Raw genomic sequence first — 14,928 nt, forward strand, 5'->3', positions numbered from 1 at the left:
TAATTTACTTGTTAACAAATACAGAAGAAACACAAAAAAAAATAATGCAGGTTGAAAAACTAACCACATCAAAAAAGGTGGGAAATTTAAAAATCCTGTAGGAACCTTAACTTGGTATTATTAGTCTGAGTATATTTATACGGGATACATTTACCAAGAAAAAAAATCGTTACATATGTGCAAGGATATCAAGTCAATATTTCTGTCAGAATGGTAACATTTTCCTGACTTGTATGATTAATTTAATCTCTTATCACATTAATATATGTTTAAGACAAAAAAGGAGTAGCTCTATTCTGCTGAATTAACTGCATACTTCCACATTTGGACAATATCAAAAGTACATAGTTGTGGAACTCCAGTGAAGCAACAGCATGAAACCACAACTGCTCACACAATACTTATGGTTTTACGTTACTCTTGTTATCACATATAACATAGTAATGAAGGGGTTTTGTACTAAATTTCAGTCACTTACTTTGAATTGTCAAGACTAGCACATGACGTTGCAACTTCTAAAATTCAGCCATTTTTTAATTAGCCTTGTACAAAACCTGTTTTTCTTGAAAATGTACTTTATACAAATTACTGAACTCAATGCAGGGGTAATCTGGTGAAATTCTATAGAGAGTGTTATACAAGTTGTCAGACTGGATTGATCTATTGGTCCATTTCAGTCTTAAAATCTATGGAAAACATACACCACAACAGGTTCTCATTCTCTGGTCCACATCCCATGGACATGATGGGGTCTCCTTCAGCATGATGTTCTGACATACAGTCAGAAAGGAAACAGCCATGGAAGTACCAAGGAAAGCCTATATACCTCAGCAGAAAAAGCATAAGGTGACCTCTGCTGAATCTCACAACTTTGACCTGAGAAAGTTCCATCCATATTGGCGTGTTGGAATTGTAATGGGCATCTTTGAATAAGATATGTTCTCCCCCACATCATGACCAGCTAACTTAAAAGCCACCATAAAGACTGTAGTTTTAAAGGAAGCTAGTTACACCTCTGGACAAACCTGAGCATTAAAAGTTTCAGTGGTGAAGATTTATTTGAGAAAATTATGTGCAGTGAAAACCAGGAATTTAAAATGAGTCTTCACTGCTGTTTTCACCATCCACAAATGCACTAAAATAAGGCTTAATGTGCATTCTCAAGTAGAAGACATGAGTTCGAGACAAGTAAATCTGCCAGAATTTCTCTGCATAGTGTTTGTGCATTATTTTGAATATACATCTTAACATTATGAAGAAGATTTCTATCCTGAGATCAATTTTTAGCATAAACATTTACAGAAATGTAGTACATCAATTAACATTCTTTCTGGATATTTTGCATCTTGACTGAAGCAGTCAACCCTATCTTTTTGCTTACTTAAAAAGTAAAGTATGAATCCCACTCAAGGAAAAGCAAAATCTTGTCACTTTGTGCTTTGCTATTTGCATATAACTATGGATGCTACTTGAACTCCTTTTCATTTATGGTCAAGCTGGAGATGCAACTTAAAACAACCGGAATCACGCTCTCAAACCATAAATACATTTCATCTGCTAGGATCCTCTAAGGTAAATACTAAAGCAAGATCTGTTTGTTTTATAAATTTGGCATCCTATGTCACCCCTGTTTTCCTTTCTTTTAGCTTCACCTCTACTTGCAAGTAGGTCTATTTTGCAAATGACTCTGCAGACAGATTCTATTTCATGGCGAAGCTTCGAAAAGTGTGTACTTACATTTTAAATGCAAAACACAAGATTCCAAATTGCATATGCCATTAATCATTTTGCATTTACTACACAGGTACACATTTTAAGGCTCAGCCTTCTGTGTTAGAAGGGTCAGGAAACTTAAAGCAACCTTCTAAGTTTGCTTTCTGCTGAAAGAATACAGACAATCCTTGGATCTAAGAAACAACTGGCTCCTGAAAATTACATCATAAGTAGAAAGTCGTAACTTGGAACCGCAATCCACTCTACTGCGGGACCAAGCATCATAAAATCGAAACCAGTTGTTCTAAGTCAGATTGGGGTGTCAATTCAGAAACGTTTTAAGTGCTGTTTGCCGTAAGTCAAACATCGTAAAGTAGAGGACTACCTGTATTTCAATAAGTCTGAAGGACTTGTCCACTTCTTGACCCTTTTTCCCAAGCATCCAGCTCAGCTTACAGAACCTCAGGGACGGATGACTGGCTGGAGCATGCCAGCAGCTAAAAAAGGATGGGAAAGAAGCCAGGTGGCTTCCTCTTGTGATAGATTGTAACTTTTCATGCCTAAAGGTAAGAGACAATTTAAAGTGGATCTGACAGGATTATCAACAAAATGGGAGACAGAACTGCCTGAAATGATGAAGTAAAAGCAAAATTAAGAAACATGATGATGATTTTCCCCCCGGTAGACTGCATTAGTGGAGCCTCAAAGAGCTGTAGAGTGTACTCTAGCTGGGGAGGATTAAAAACCTTGGTGGCATATTTATTACTATCATTTAACTTCTTCCAGTTTTATTAGCTTAGGTTAATACCTCAATTTTAGAACTCTCGGATTTCCTGCCTGATTTTACACTCAAAGCTGTAAGGTCTGACGCCTTTTTCTGCAGTAAAAGCAGCAGCAAGAGTGAGAAACAGCAAAGAAGAGCTAAGATGCAGAGAGTCATTCTCCCATTCCATCTAAATTGCATCAAAACAACGTAATACCAGGCTGTTCGGCAGGCACTCTCGTCCTAATAGCGCTCACCATCTCCAGATAAAGAAAGAGTGTAAGATGTTTAAAGAAAACTTTGTTTGATATTCTGTCTGGCAAGGAACCACTTAACAGTTGTGACTGTGAAACCTATACTTTTCCACTGTTTGCCCTTTATGGTACCGACTTCTCCACTGTTTGATCTGTACGGTCTCTGTCTGATTCTTTGTTGCGTAACAAATTTCACAAGATTTAAATGAACTAAGATGGTGGGGTTTAACTGGTTCAAGAATTGTTTCATAATCTGCTAGGATTGGTTAAAGAATGGTTTCATAATGTGAAAAACACTGTTTTGTAGTACTTTCGTTTAAAGTTACTGGTTAAGGTATAGGTAGGTAGGACCCAAGTTTTAACCACATACAGTGGGGTCCAAAGGGAAGTTCTTTGGAACCTAACTCCAGGACACAGCACAACATCAGAGCTGTCACACCTCAACGACCTGACATGCAGAAACAAGAGCCCCAGACAATCTAATCTTGACTGGCCATCATGAAAAGTTCATCTGCCTAATCGGGAGCGGCGAGCATTGTATGCTTAGCGTGTGTATTCTGTTTTGGTAACTGTTAATAAATAGGATATTACTGTGTAAGACTCTTTCACTGTTAAAAGGCCCCGCAGAGCCCTGAGTCCACTGAGGAGTAGGGTCCAGAGCCCATAGAGGGGTAAAGTTGGGTTCCTTACTTCCAAAGTACCCAAAAAGAGGGTACGAGGCTGAGAGCCCTAAATTGTCCAGGTAAAAAAGCATGCATCAAGACTGGGACTATGGTATATATCATTACAGAAATATCTTCTGAATACCTTCCACTGTGTAATCCCTGGCATCCACTTCAAGCCTGGCAACTCAGAAGAGACATCAGCAAGTTCTAAGGCACCTAGAAAGCGAAATATGCAAAAGCAAGAAAGTGTTCTTGAAAATATAAACTTCAGGGCACTTGTTTAGAGGTGTACTTTTATGTAACCTTTCAAAACATGGTTTTCTATAAAATTACACCATGTTGGGTAAGACAGAGATACTTATTTTGTAATACCTTTTGTACTTCAAGGTAACAAAGATGATATGAAATTACACATCATTATGAACAGGTTGTTAAAAGTCCAATAAGAACTTTAATGAAGTTTGACAATAGATGAAAGTAAAGGATAAAGACAATGCTACACAACACTGGCTGTTGAAAATGACTTTATAATTAAATAAAATGCCCATTTTCAACCCTGATAGATTTAAAGTCTGAGGCCTCACAACCTAACAGTCCCTCAACAAAAGACTATTTCCAATATTTAACTCATTACTTGGCAAAATGCTTCAAGATGCCCTGAACATGAACAAAATTACATTTTCTATTATTCCATTTAAAAAAATCTTACACTACTGTTTTTATTATTATTAAATTGTTGTAACTCAGGATGGCTACAAATGAAAGAGCAGAAAGAGATCTTTTTCTTTACTGCTTTTTAGTTTACTTGCTTTGTGCATTTTATAGTACTTTTGTCAGTTTATTCCCCTTTGTCAACCAAGCAGTCATCTCTCTTATTTGCACAGGTATTCCATACGATAATAAAAACGTAAAAATCTTTAAAAAGAAAAACATAATTGTAAACTCCCCAGATTGGCATGGGGTGTCATTTTTCGAAGCTGATGCTATTTGAAGTTAGTCACAAATGTTAAAAGGACTTCATGTACAGTAAAACCCCTTGATTTGAGCTTCAGTAAAGACAGACGTTCAAAACCACTGGAAATAATTTGCAAGTGCGCAGTTAGCTGACTCAGTCAGAATATAAAGGTTTGCTTGGGGTGGGTCTAGTGTGGATAATAACATAGGTTATAAAAAACTTCATGTGAAAGTCTAGAAATACCTTTAACAGACGGGATGAAAGTGAGGTGGGATAAAAACCAGAGATGTTAAGTGATTCAGTCAAGGACACAAAGGATGTCAGCAGACTCAGGAATAGAATCCAGACCTCATAACTCTCAGTCCCCAGGCAGAAGCCACTAGAACACAGTTGTCCATGAGCTAGTGTCATCCCCTAATACTTGGTAACATCCCTCAAACAGGCCTAGGCTACTTACTACCAACTACTGCTGTATCCGATCCTCCCTCCCACCCTGGTGGTGGTGGAAAACATGGGGTGAAAATTACTTTCCCTACAACTCTGCTGTTTAAGCAAGCTACTGCCCCAATTCTGCTTTCTTTCACAGCAGTCTGCGACACTGCTGCCAACTGTGCTCCCTACTGCTGAGCTTGACTTGGTCACAAGACAATATTGGTTCCATCCACCAAAAGCAGACAGTGGCATCCAACTTTTAAGGTGGGGCTCTATTTGGAGACTTGGTTATGTTAAAATGGCACATTCTTACTCAACAGTTGTGCTGCATGTATGCTTGCTACAGTGACAAAAATAAATGTTTACTACTTTTTAAACTCCTTTTGATGCTACTGAGGCAGCACAGCTGAATCTGAATGGGTCTTTGGTACATCATTTACAGAACTGTTTTAAGATCCAACAGCTATCGCTATAAAATCTACCAATTCTGATAAGCTGTCATAGGAGACCTCATTTGGTCTACAGAACTTTTATTACAGCTGTTGATATAAGAGGAGAAAATAAGGCAACATCCCTCCCATTCACCCACTGGGAATTTCTCATCTATACTGCACTCATCCCTGGAATTCTAATCTGCACATCTCCCCCTATTATTGTGAACCAATAAGATTTTAATGTATTGTTCAGTAAATATTTAGCCAAGATATCTCATTTTCTCACCTTCACTTTTTTCCAGCAAGGATGCAATCACAGCTTCATTTTCAACAGGATTCAGTGAACATGTTGAATAGACCATCCTACCTCCTTCTGCCAGTTGTTCTACACCACGGGTTGCAATCCTTAACTGCAATCTAAAAGAAAAGTGTTTGTCTAAACCATTCAGGGACCAGCAAGACTCCCATCATCCCTTGTACAAAACACCCTGTTACAGGTGAAGCTTTACTTTAAACCTCAGGGAAAACTTCATTACAGACACTCTAACTATATTAAAACAGGACATACAATGTTTAAACACAGAGCTTAATTTTCTCACACCTCTACTGAATGTGCCTATTACCAAAGTATCTGAATGCAGGCAATTTATCTTGGTCACTATCACTCTCTGGCCCAGGAATTCTAGCATTAAAATCAGTACTATGAGAAGCACTGCCAGCAGAACACAGTTTGGGTAGTGTTGTACTAGAAAGACATCACACAATACAATAACCTGGACAGCAATGTGTAGCCACAATACAACTCTGCCCTTAAAATAAACCTCGTAAACTAATTCATTTCAACTAATAGAACACTACTGTTTCAAATACAATTTCTTAGGTATACTAAACACTGTTAAATTGTATAGAACTTAGTCAATTAAGCTATTTTCCCAAAAACCTCACCAAAAAATTTCTATGGATTGCAACAATTTGCAGTGTTGTAAAACAGCATATATAAATCTGTACAACAAAAAGGTAGTACAACATTTACATATCAAACCATATCTAAATTGAGAGGTTTAGTAAAATTAAATAATTTTAAGTTTTAAAATAAGATTTTAGAAATCTTATTTTTCTTTAAAAAAATCAATTTACAAAAATGTGATTAACTTAATTCCAGAATTCACATAAACCCTCTACCACCAAACTACAGTGTTAAACTAACAACCATGTTTGATGCATTACAACAGCCAAGAAACCAAGTTGTTTATTTGTAAAACAAGGTCAGGACCAATCTTTTATTCATATTCACCAGAGATAACAATATAGGGATTTCATCAACATTTATATTTTATTTTACATTAGACTTTTGATGTACAAAGTGGACACTGCCATTTTAGGCTATCACGGTCTTCCCTGAAGGTCCTGCCACCCGCCTCCTATCCAACTAGTTGGCTTACTACCATTACTGTGCCCTCACTGCTAGCAACCCCCTCCCAATAGATTCCCTGCCTTTGCATTAGTTATTTGTAGGGCCCCACCAATTCATTTTGGTCAATTTCACAGTTATACGATTTTTAAAAGTCAATTTCAGTTTCAGAGATTTACATCTGAAATTTATGGTGTTGTAAATGTGGGGGTCACCACCGAAAAGCGGAGTGTAGGGCACTGCAAAGCTAGTGTGTGTGTGGTGGTGGTGGGGGTTGTCGCAGGATGGCCACCATTACTTCTGTGTTGCTACTGGCAGGGACGCTGCCTTCAGAGCCCAGCACAGCCATAGAAGTTCCTGGGGGTCTGACTCAGCCCCAGAGTGGCCCCTGCAGGGGAAGAAGTCCCATCCCTCCCTAGCCCCACAGGGACTAGCAGCTGGAGTACAGTGCACAGTAGGAATCCCCTGCTGGGGCATCCACAGTCCTGCCCCTCCCTTATAATAGCCAGATAACACAGGGGAGATCAGATTTCACAGTTCACTATGTGTTTTTCATGGTTGTGAATTTGCAAGGGCTCTAGTTATTTTGGTATTCATAAAAACCAAAAATAGGGATGCTACCCTATTCTTAATGTAGACTGATCCCATATTTGGATGTTTATTCTGTTCCCAGAAGAAAGTACATGGAAATTAGCTGTTTGTGGGGGAAGGGAAAGGTGGCAACACTTCATAATTTCTATTTGTGAACTGTTACACTGATGACATTTTCTGCAAACATATACAAGAATTATAATATGCACTTTTACCCATGTAGCTGTAAGCTATTTTGTGTTGTCCATTTTTTCCACACATCAATGTTTTTTCTCATGGTTCCATCTCCACTGTAATAGAAGTTTACATGTTAATTCACAAATAAAAGATTTTTATGATCTACATTTAACTCTATGCTGAAAAATAAGTAAATCCAAAAATGGTGTTTTAACTCATGGAGATAACCCATTTTAACCACAGAGGATTCATCTTAAGAGGATGCTAAACCCTCCAGCAGATCCTGTCTCAGCCTCTAATACCAGCCAACTGTGAGACAAGGGAGCAATAATCTGTGTCAATTATCACCCAGAATTCCCACTAAAAACTAGAACAGTGTGTTTGGTAGCAATCAAGTTAGACATAGATTTCTCCCTTTTCTAATTATTTCTTTAGGGATTAAAGGCAGTCAGAAGATTAGTTATTCCACAATTTTCTTTTTACAGCAAAAAAAATCATTTTTTAAAAAACAAATTAAGTTTTCAAAGTTAATAATCAAAACATGATACAACAAAGAAACCACCACCACATCATTAAACAAGTACTTTCTTCACTATTATTGCAATAGTGCCCAGTCAGGATCACAAATCCATTTTTGCTAGGCACTGAACAAAGGAATTCCAATCCTGAACTGAAAAATTTACCATCTAATTTGATTCATATGCTGCTAGATATCATCTTACCCCAGTTACTCACTTCAACACATTCCTTGCAAGCTACCAGACCAAACAGCAGCATTCTGACTCCGACCTCTAAGTTAGGATAAACTGGATCTTCCATCTTGATCCAATTATTTAGCTCCAAAGTCTCAGAGATGATGCAACTCATCTCTAATCTGAGTGGATTTTCAGCAGACTAGTTTTACCAGTTGAGAATGAATAAATCAATCAAGAGATGCATTCTGAAAGCCCAATAAGCAACAAAACCTTGTAATGCACCCACTGAAACTAATTTCACAGACCTAATGTGTAAAATTCCAGCCCCAAGTAAATTAAAAAACTCCCTTGACTTCAATGATGCTAGGACTTCATTCCTTATTTTAATATAAAATAAAATGAGAGAGGTATTCAAAGAGTTAGTTAATATTTTTTGCTTAAATTAACTTATTTCAGATGTGACATTTACAAAAGTTGGAACTTCATATTGCTATATCACTAGGCTCAAGTAAATTCCTGAAAAATGCTTCTTCATGACAAGTACTCTCTTCACTAAAAGAACTCCATTTTGAAGATGTATAATGAAGTTTAAAGTTAGAGAAAGTAAAGTTAGTACATTAAAGTGACTTGGTTTACTCAGACAAAATGGCTACCATACAGTTCCAGAAGCTGGTAATGTCAAACACTGCACTGGAAAGAAGGTGTACATTTTTCACAGTAAGGGTAATTAACCACTGGAACAGTTTATCAAGAGTTATGGTAGGTTCCTTGTAACCAAAAGTGAGAACAAATCACACAGCAGATGATGATGTGAAAATAGTCTCCATCCCAGTTCCAGTGGACAATAATCCACACAATAAGAAAAACATCTCATCTGTTATTTTTGTTGATACTCAATAGAAACATCTAGGCCACTACATACAGAGTCTACACCGTCCCGCCTCCTCTCCTCCCCAGCTTTTTACAACAGAACCAAAGCACACAAGTTGCTTTCAAAGCTTTAAGATGCTGCTGTTCATACTAAAAGATTCCTTTCCAGACTAAATTAAAAAACAAACAAACAAAAAACCCCACTTTTTTTTTTAAAAGATGCACAATCATAAATATGTGAATGTTCATTAACATATGATACAGGGTAAGGGCACATAAAAAGCTGCTTTTTGTAGTACCACTGATTTTTTTCAAGTTCATTTTTAGGTGAGGAGAGCTTTAAACTGAAGCTGCTCCTGCAATTTTTCTCCTTCCCAAGCAGTCAATTAGAGTCAGTGCTACACAGGAAGGCTCTAAGCTATGGCCAGTTAGCCCCAGACACTAATTGGATAAAGAACTGCATTGAGATCCTGTTCAACAGGCCGGACTTTTCTTCTATACCCCTCTCTCACACAGCGCTGAAGGTGTTGGGGCTTAAAGCCACTCATCTGTCTCATTCTCCATTCACTAAGTGGGATGTGCAGTATACCTGCCCACAACCCTTAACGAGCACAAACGAATCCTTACTCTACAATGTGCATCATCAGCAAAAATAAGAGAGTGAACATAACGTGAAAGGAAAAGTGGCTTGAGTGTCAGCTATGAGGACACCAGAGAAAAGACAAAAGGGGAAGGGAGCAAGACGAAGAGAGGATCAAAGGGGAGTAACAGGGACAATAAAATTCCAAAAGACAGGGAACTAACAAAAAATACTCACAGAAGATTGTTCAATCACAGAATAGAAATCTTCCCTCAGTTTTTAAGCTTCCAATCCAATTAACTATCAATTGATTTAATAATACAAAAGTAGCTAAACAACAACAGCAGAAGCTCATCTTTCCCTCTGACCAAGCTATTGGAATCTTTCAGTGACAGAGGATGCTGACATAGCAGGCAGGAGTGATCCTACTCAGAGATGATTTAAAAAAAAACCACAATCTGTGTAAACAGCACCTTCTAACTCAAAGTATTCACAGTCATATCTGTCCACATTACTCATTAAACTAATTTTTACTTTTAAATCCAATTTACTCTTCAAGCACCAACCCAACTCTGACAGAATGATCTAGATTCTACCCTGGCTCATGCATTACCAACAGAATTCTTAAATGTACATTAACTTACGTTTGTGCAAATTTTTTTTTTTTTTTTTTTTTTTTTTTTTTTTTTTTTTTTACACACAAAGTATAAAAGAGGCAGGCTTTTAGAAAATCTACAAAAAATTAAAATATTTCCAGATTTTTTGTCTTAAAAACATTTCCTTGCAGTACTTGAAAGAAACACTGCAGTGCTAGGAACCTGAAATTAGTGATCATAAACAAAAGAAAGTGATTTTACTGATTTTCATTATCCAAGAAATGCAAAAAGTAAAGAAGGGCAACTACTCTGAATTAATAAAAATGTTTCCTTTTAGTAGGCAAACAATATAGGGAAAATAATGTATATTTTTTATTGACTGCATCCTTTTGAATTCCATTTAAGTTTCCCTTAACGTTTTTTTCTTGGTGATGCATGAACTAGGAAGAATTCTGACTTTCAGATTCCAAGCTAAATTTTCAGACAGTTTTGGGGGCAAGTTTTACTTGTAAATTGGGTAGATTTGATATAGAAGTGATTGAGACAATAACTGACATTTTTGGAGAGAGTCGCTTTTCAGAACAGAACTGCACTTTTAAAACCTGAAAGAAATAAAGACAACTATCCTTGTACAACTTGTTTCAAATAAAAGAAATTAAGATTGATGCAGCATTTAGTAATGCCTCCTCTGCCATAGATATTTAGACTGGCTATCTCATTTTAGATACAGTATTAGTGTACACGACTGTATTTGCTATTAACATGAATTTTGTTTCTATTAATTCCTGCAGTTTTGGAATTAAACAAAAACTAGAAGGTGTTAGATCACATAGATATGCTCCATATATACCCTGCCATTCCTGATGTAAAGGTTTAGAAGACAAACTTAGTCCACTGGCTAATGGAAGCTAAGGATAGGCTGAAGTGAAGCAAAAACATCACTTATCTTAAGCTAGAATTCTTTATCTAATCTGATGCGAAAGGAGAAACAGCCTGTTTTGGAAATCACAGTGAATCCTGACTTTCTTCGCAGAAAGGCCGAGGGACAACAACAAAAAAGATTTAATTAAAAAGTAGCACAGTGAATGTGTGTATTAAGAAGTAAATGCAATATACCTGCAGGGAACATCACATAAAATCCTATCATAGAAGAGGACCTCTTTTCTTCCATTATTGTCTATTTGTAGAGTAGGGATGCTGGAAGCGTCATGATTTACCACCATGATGCAAGGACTGTTTAACCTCTTAGCCTGATGAACCAGCAAATAGCAGCGCTTGTTGTCAACATCATTAGCAATTACAAATCCCTCTGGGAACAAAATAAAATTTACAGGTTAACAGGAAGCATCTATGTTTTGCATTCATATATTTTTGCAGAATATTTGCTGGCTAATATATCACAGTACTCAAATATTGGCTTTACTATTCAATAATTATATGTAAAATACAGTTTTTCCTTCATATTGCATAAATTGTTTGGAAATGAGCATTTTAAAGTCATAATTTTTAAGCCTCGTTTCAAATATTTGGAACATGGAGTGCTCTGTTTAAATTAGAGGTGACCAATTTGGCACTATGCAATTGAAACAAAATACAGTTCTTCCACATCTCATCCCAGCGTTAGCAAAGCTTTTTTGCAGAGATGATATGCACTGATGCCTAAAAAGGACAAAGCTGCTCTGCTGAATACAACACATGGTATTTTTGCAGCCATTTTACAGAAAGTAAAAATAATTCTGAAGTTAAAGAATGACTGTAAACAGACTATTCTTATAATGGAGAACTAACACAACCTAATGTAATATCTAAGGAGAACGTTAGAACAAAAGTTCCTAAGGTACAGTCTATTGAATTCACACTCGCTTAATTACATGGAAAAATTAAGCTCTGCTCACATTTAATGTTACCTCAACTCTCCGCAAATATATAATCCACATAGCTCCTCTTTTGAGTCACAGTGAAGCATAAAGTTTTAAAGATAACCTGCATATAATTTGAGAAGCCAACTGTTGGCTATGGAGAGCTGCGATGACTCATGAAGTGGAAACTGACAATATAATAAAATAGGACCTTTAAAAATACAAGTTTAAAATCTATTACATGCTGAACACCTCTCCAACCTAACCATACAATTTGGGGAATTCAGCACATAATTAAAGTTTTGTTATATATGTTTGTAAAACTTGCAAATGGTCTTTTATAATAAAAATCTTTAAAAATCAAAAGCTTCAGAAGCCCGAAGTAAGTAGTCCTGACAGACTTACCTGGAAAAGGAACATTCATGTCTGCATGCAGCATTTCAATGAGCTGTGCAGTCTTAGACCCCGGTGCAGCACACATATCTAGAATCTACCAATAAAAAGTTTGAACAGTAAAATATTTCAAGATTTCTCAAACATGTTCAGCAGTTTAGATTTTAAACTGTAATTTCTTGCAAAAAAATAAAAGATGTTTTTAGGCATAAAACAGAAAGTTCAAAAGTATGACATGAAGCAGTCCATTCTAGCTATTTCTCAGATGAGTTACCTTTGTTCTGAGCATATATACACATCAACTAAGGCTATATCTACACTTACCACTTCTGTTGGAAAAATTTATGTCGTTCAGGGGTGTGAAAAAATACACCCCTGAGAAACATAAGTTACACCAACCTAACACCAGTGTGGACAGTGGAAGCTCTCCTGTTAACATAGCTACCGCTGCTTGTTGAGGGTGGTTTAATTATGCTGATTGGAGACTCACTCCTTTCAGCACAGAACGACTATGCAAGAGATCTTACAGCAGCGCAGCTGTATCGGTACAGCTGTGCCACTGTAAGCTCTCCAGGGTAGACAAAGCCTGAGACAGGAGTTCTAGTTCAGTCTCGATGCACATGAGGAATTGTCATTAGAGTTAATGAGTACGGGTATTGAAGGCTATGTGCTGTTTAGAAAAGACAGGAAGAAAGGCAAAGGTGGTGGAGTAGCCTTGTACATCAATGATGAGGTGAACTGTAATGAAATAAGAAGTGATGGAATGGATAAGACGGAGTCTGGGTAAAAATCACGCTGGGTAAAAAAGCTACTAGAGCTTCCCCTGAGATAGTGCTTGGGGTGTGCTACAGACCGCCGGGATCTGATTTGGATATGGATAGAGACCTCTTTAATGTCTTTAATGACAATTGAGAGTCAATGGTAATTGGGACGAAATTGGCAACATGGATTTACTAAGGATAGATCGTAAGAATAGCGAAACCAACCTGATACTTCTCTTCTTTATGAGAAGGTGACAGGATTACTTAGATAAAGGAAAAGCGAGTAGACCGATTCTAAATTATACCAACACTCGATTTCAAGAAGGCCGTTTGACACAGGTTCCTCAATGGGGAACATGTTAGTATAAATATGGAAAAAGATGGGATGAATATGAAAGTTGTAAGGTGGATAAGGAACTATGGTTAAAGGGGAAGACTCCAGCGGGTCGTACTGAAGGGTGAATTGTCAGGCTGAGAAGGAGGTTACTCAGTGGAAGTCCCTCAATGGATCGGTTATAGGACACTCCAAATCTTATTTAAATACCTTATTGATTACTCGACCATTGGCACAAAGACGGGAATGATGCTAATAAAAGTTTGCAGGATAGACACAAAGCGGGGGTATTGCTAGAACACGGAGAAAGCGATCACGGGATAACTAATCAGGAAGAATCTGGACCCCACCTTAGTAAAAACTGGAGATAATAGTAATAGGAATAAATATAAATAGGCTGAAAAGTGCAAGGTCATCGCACTTAGGAAGAGATATAATAAGAAATTTTAGATATACCTTGGGACGCCATCAGTGGAGCGGACGGAAAGGAGGAGAAGAACCTTGGGTATTGGGTTGATAACGAGGATGACTATGAGCCGCCAATGTGAAATATGGCTGTTAAAAAAGCAAATGCGAGTTTAGAGGATGCAATCGGGCCGAGTATTTCCAGCAAGGATAAGGAGGTTTAGTCCCGTTATATTAGCGCGCTGGGAGACCCACCGTGAATAGATTGTGTCATTCTCGGTGTCCCATTTTAAAGAAGATAATCAAGACTGAGGACCAGCGTTCAGACGAACGGGCTACTACAGGATGATCCGAGAATAGCAAAATCTCTGTAAAAGAGGACTCAAAGAGCTTGGCTTGTTTAGCCACCTGACCAAGAGAAGACCCGGGGTGGATATGCTTGCTTACTATAAATATATCTAGGGGGATTAACGTTAGGAGAGAGGAAAATATATTAAATAGTACAAATAGCCACGAGCTGACAATGGTACAACTGGATATAAGGAATAGACTATGACGAAATTAGCGCAAGTTTCCAACCATTAGGGGAGTGAAGTTCTGAGTAACAGCCTTTGCCGAGGAGTATTGGGAGGCAAAAGACTATATGTGCTTTAAGATTAAGCTTGATAGTATAATGAGAGGGAGTTTATGATAGAACTCTTAATATTTGGCAATTGATCCTTGATAGGCAATAAGTCTGCCCTCAATGAGCTGTGAGGAGATGTGGATGGGATTGGGAACTGGATTTAACTGAGCAGAAGAATTCTTTCTTGGGTGCTAATGGTGAGACTCTGTGCCCACATCTCAGAGGTTTTAGCTGATACGCCATAATTTGGTACAGGAAGAATTTTCCTCCAAGGGCGCATTGGCAGAGGCCTGGAGGTTTTTCGCCTATTCCTCTGACAGCAGTAGGCAGTGTTGCTTGCTGGTAGAATTCTCTGCAGCTTGGGATCTCAAAATCAACAATTTTGAGGATTGAGCAATAAACACAGTCATGGGTA

The 14,928-nt window shown here is 37.6% G+C and overlaps 1 protein-coding gene across 2 annotated transcripts in view; it reads right to left on the reverse strand.

Annotated features, from left to right (window-relative positions):
- NSUN2 (NOP2/Sun RNA methyltransferase 2) overlaps positions 1 to 14,928 on the reverse strand; it is a 49,465-nt gene that overhangs the window by 24,040 nt on the left and 10,497 nt on the right. For both annotated transcript variants that reach the window (XM_032795092.2, XM_032795110.2), the window contains exons 6-10: positions 12,401 to 12,485; positions 11,253 to 11,445; positions 7,434 to 7,508; positions 5,503 to 5,633; positions 3,538 to 3,611 (exon numbers count right to left, since the gene is read on the reverse strand). In XM_032795092.2, coding sequence (XP_032650983.1) covers positions 3,538 to 3,611; positions 5,503 to 5,633; positions 7,434 to 7,508; positions 11,253 to 11,445; positions 12,401 to 12,485 — 558 coding nt within the window. The remainder of the gene's footprint in view (positions 1 to 3,537; positions 3,612 to 5,502; positions 5,634 to 7,433; positions 7,509 to 11,252; positions 11,446 to 12,400; positions 12,486 to 14,928) is intronic.

Source organism: Chelonoidis abingdonii, chromosome 2 (genome assembly GCF_003597395.2).
Source record: "Chelonoidis abingdonii isolate Lonesome George chromosome 2, CheloAbing_2.0, whole genome shotgun sequence".
NCBI lineage: Eukaryota > Metazoa > Chordata > Testudines > Testudinidae > Chelonoidis > Chelonoidis abingdonii.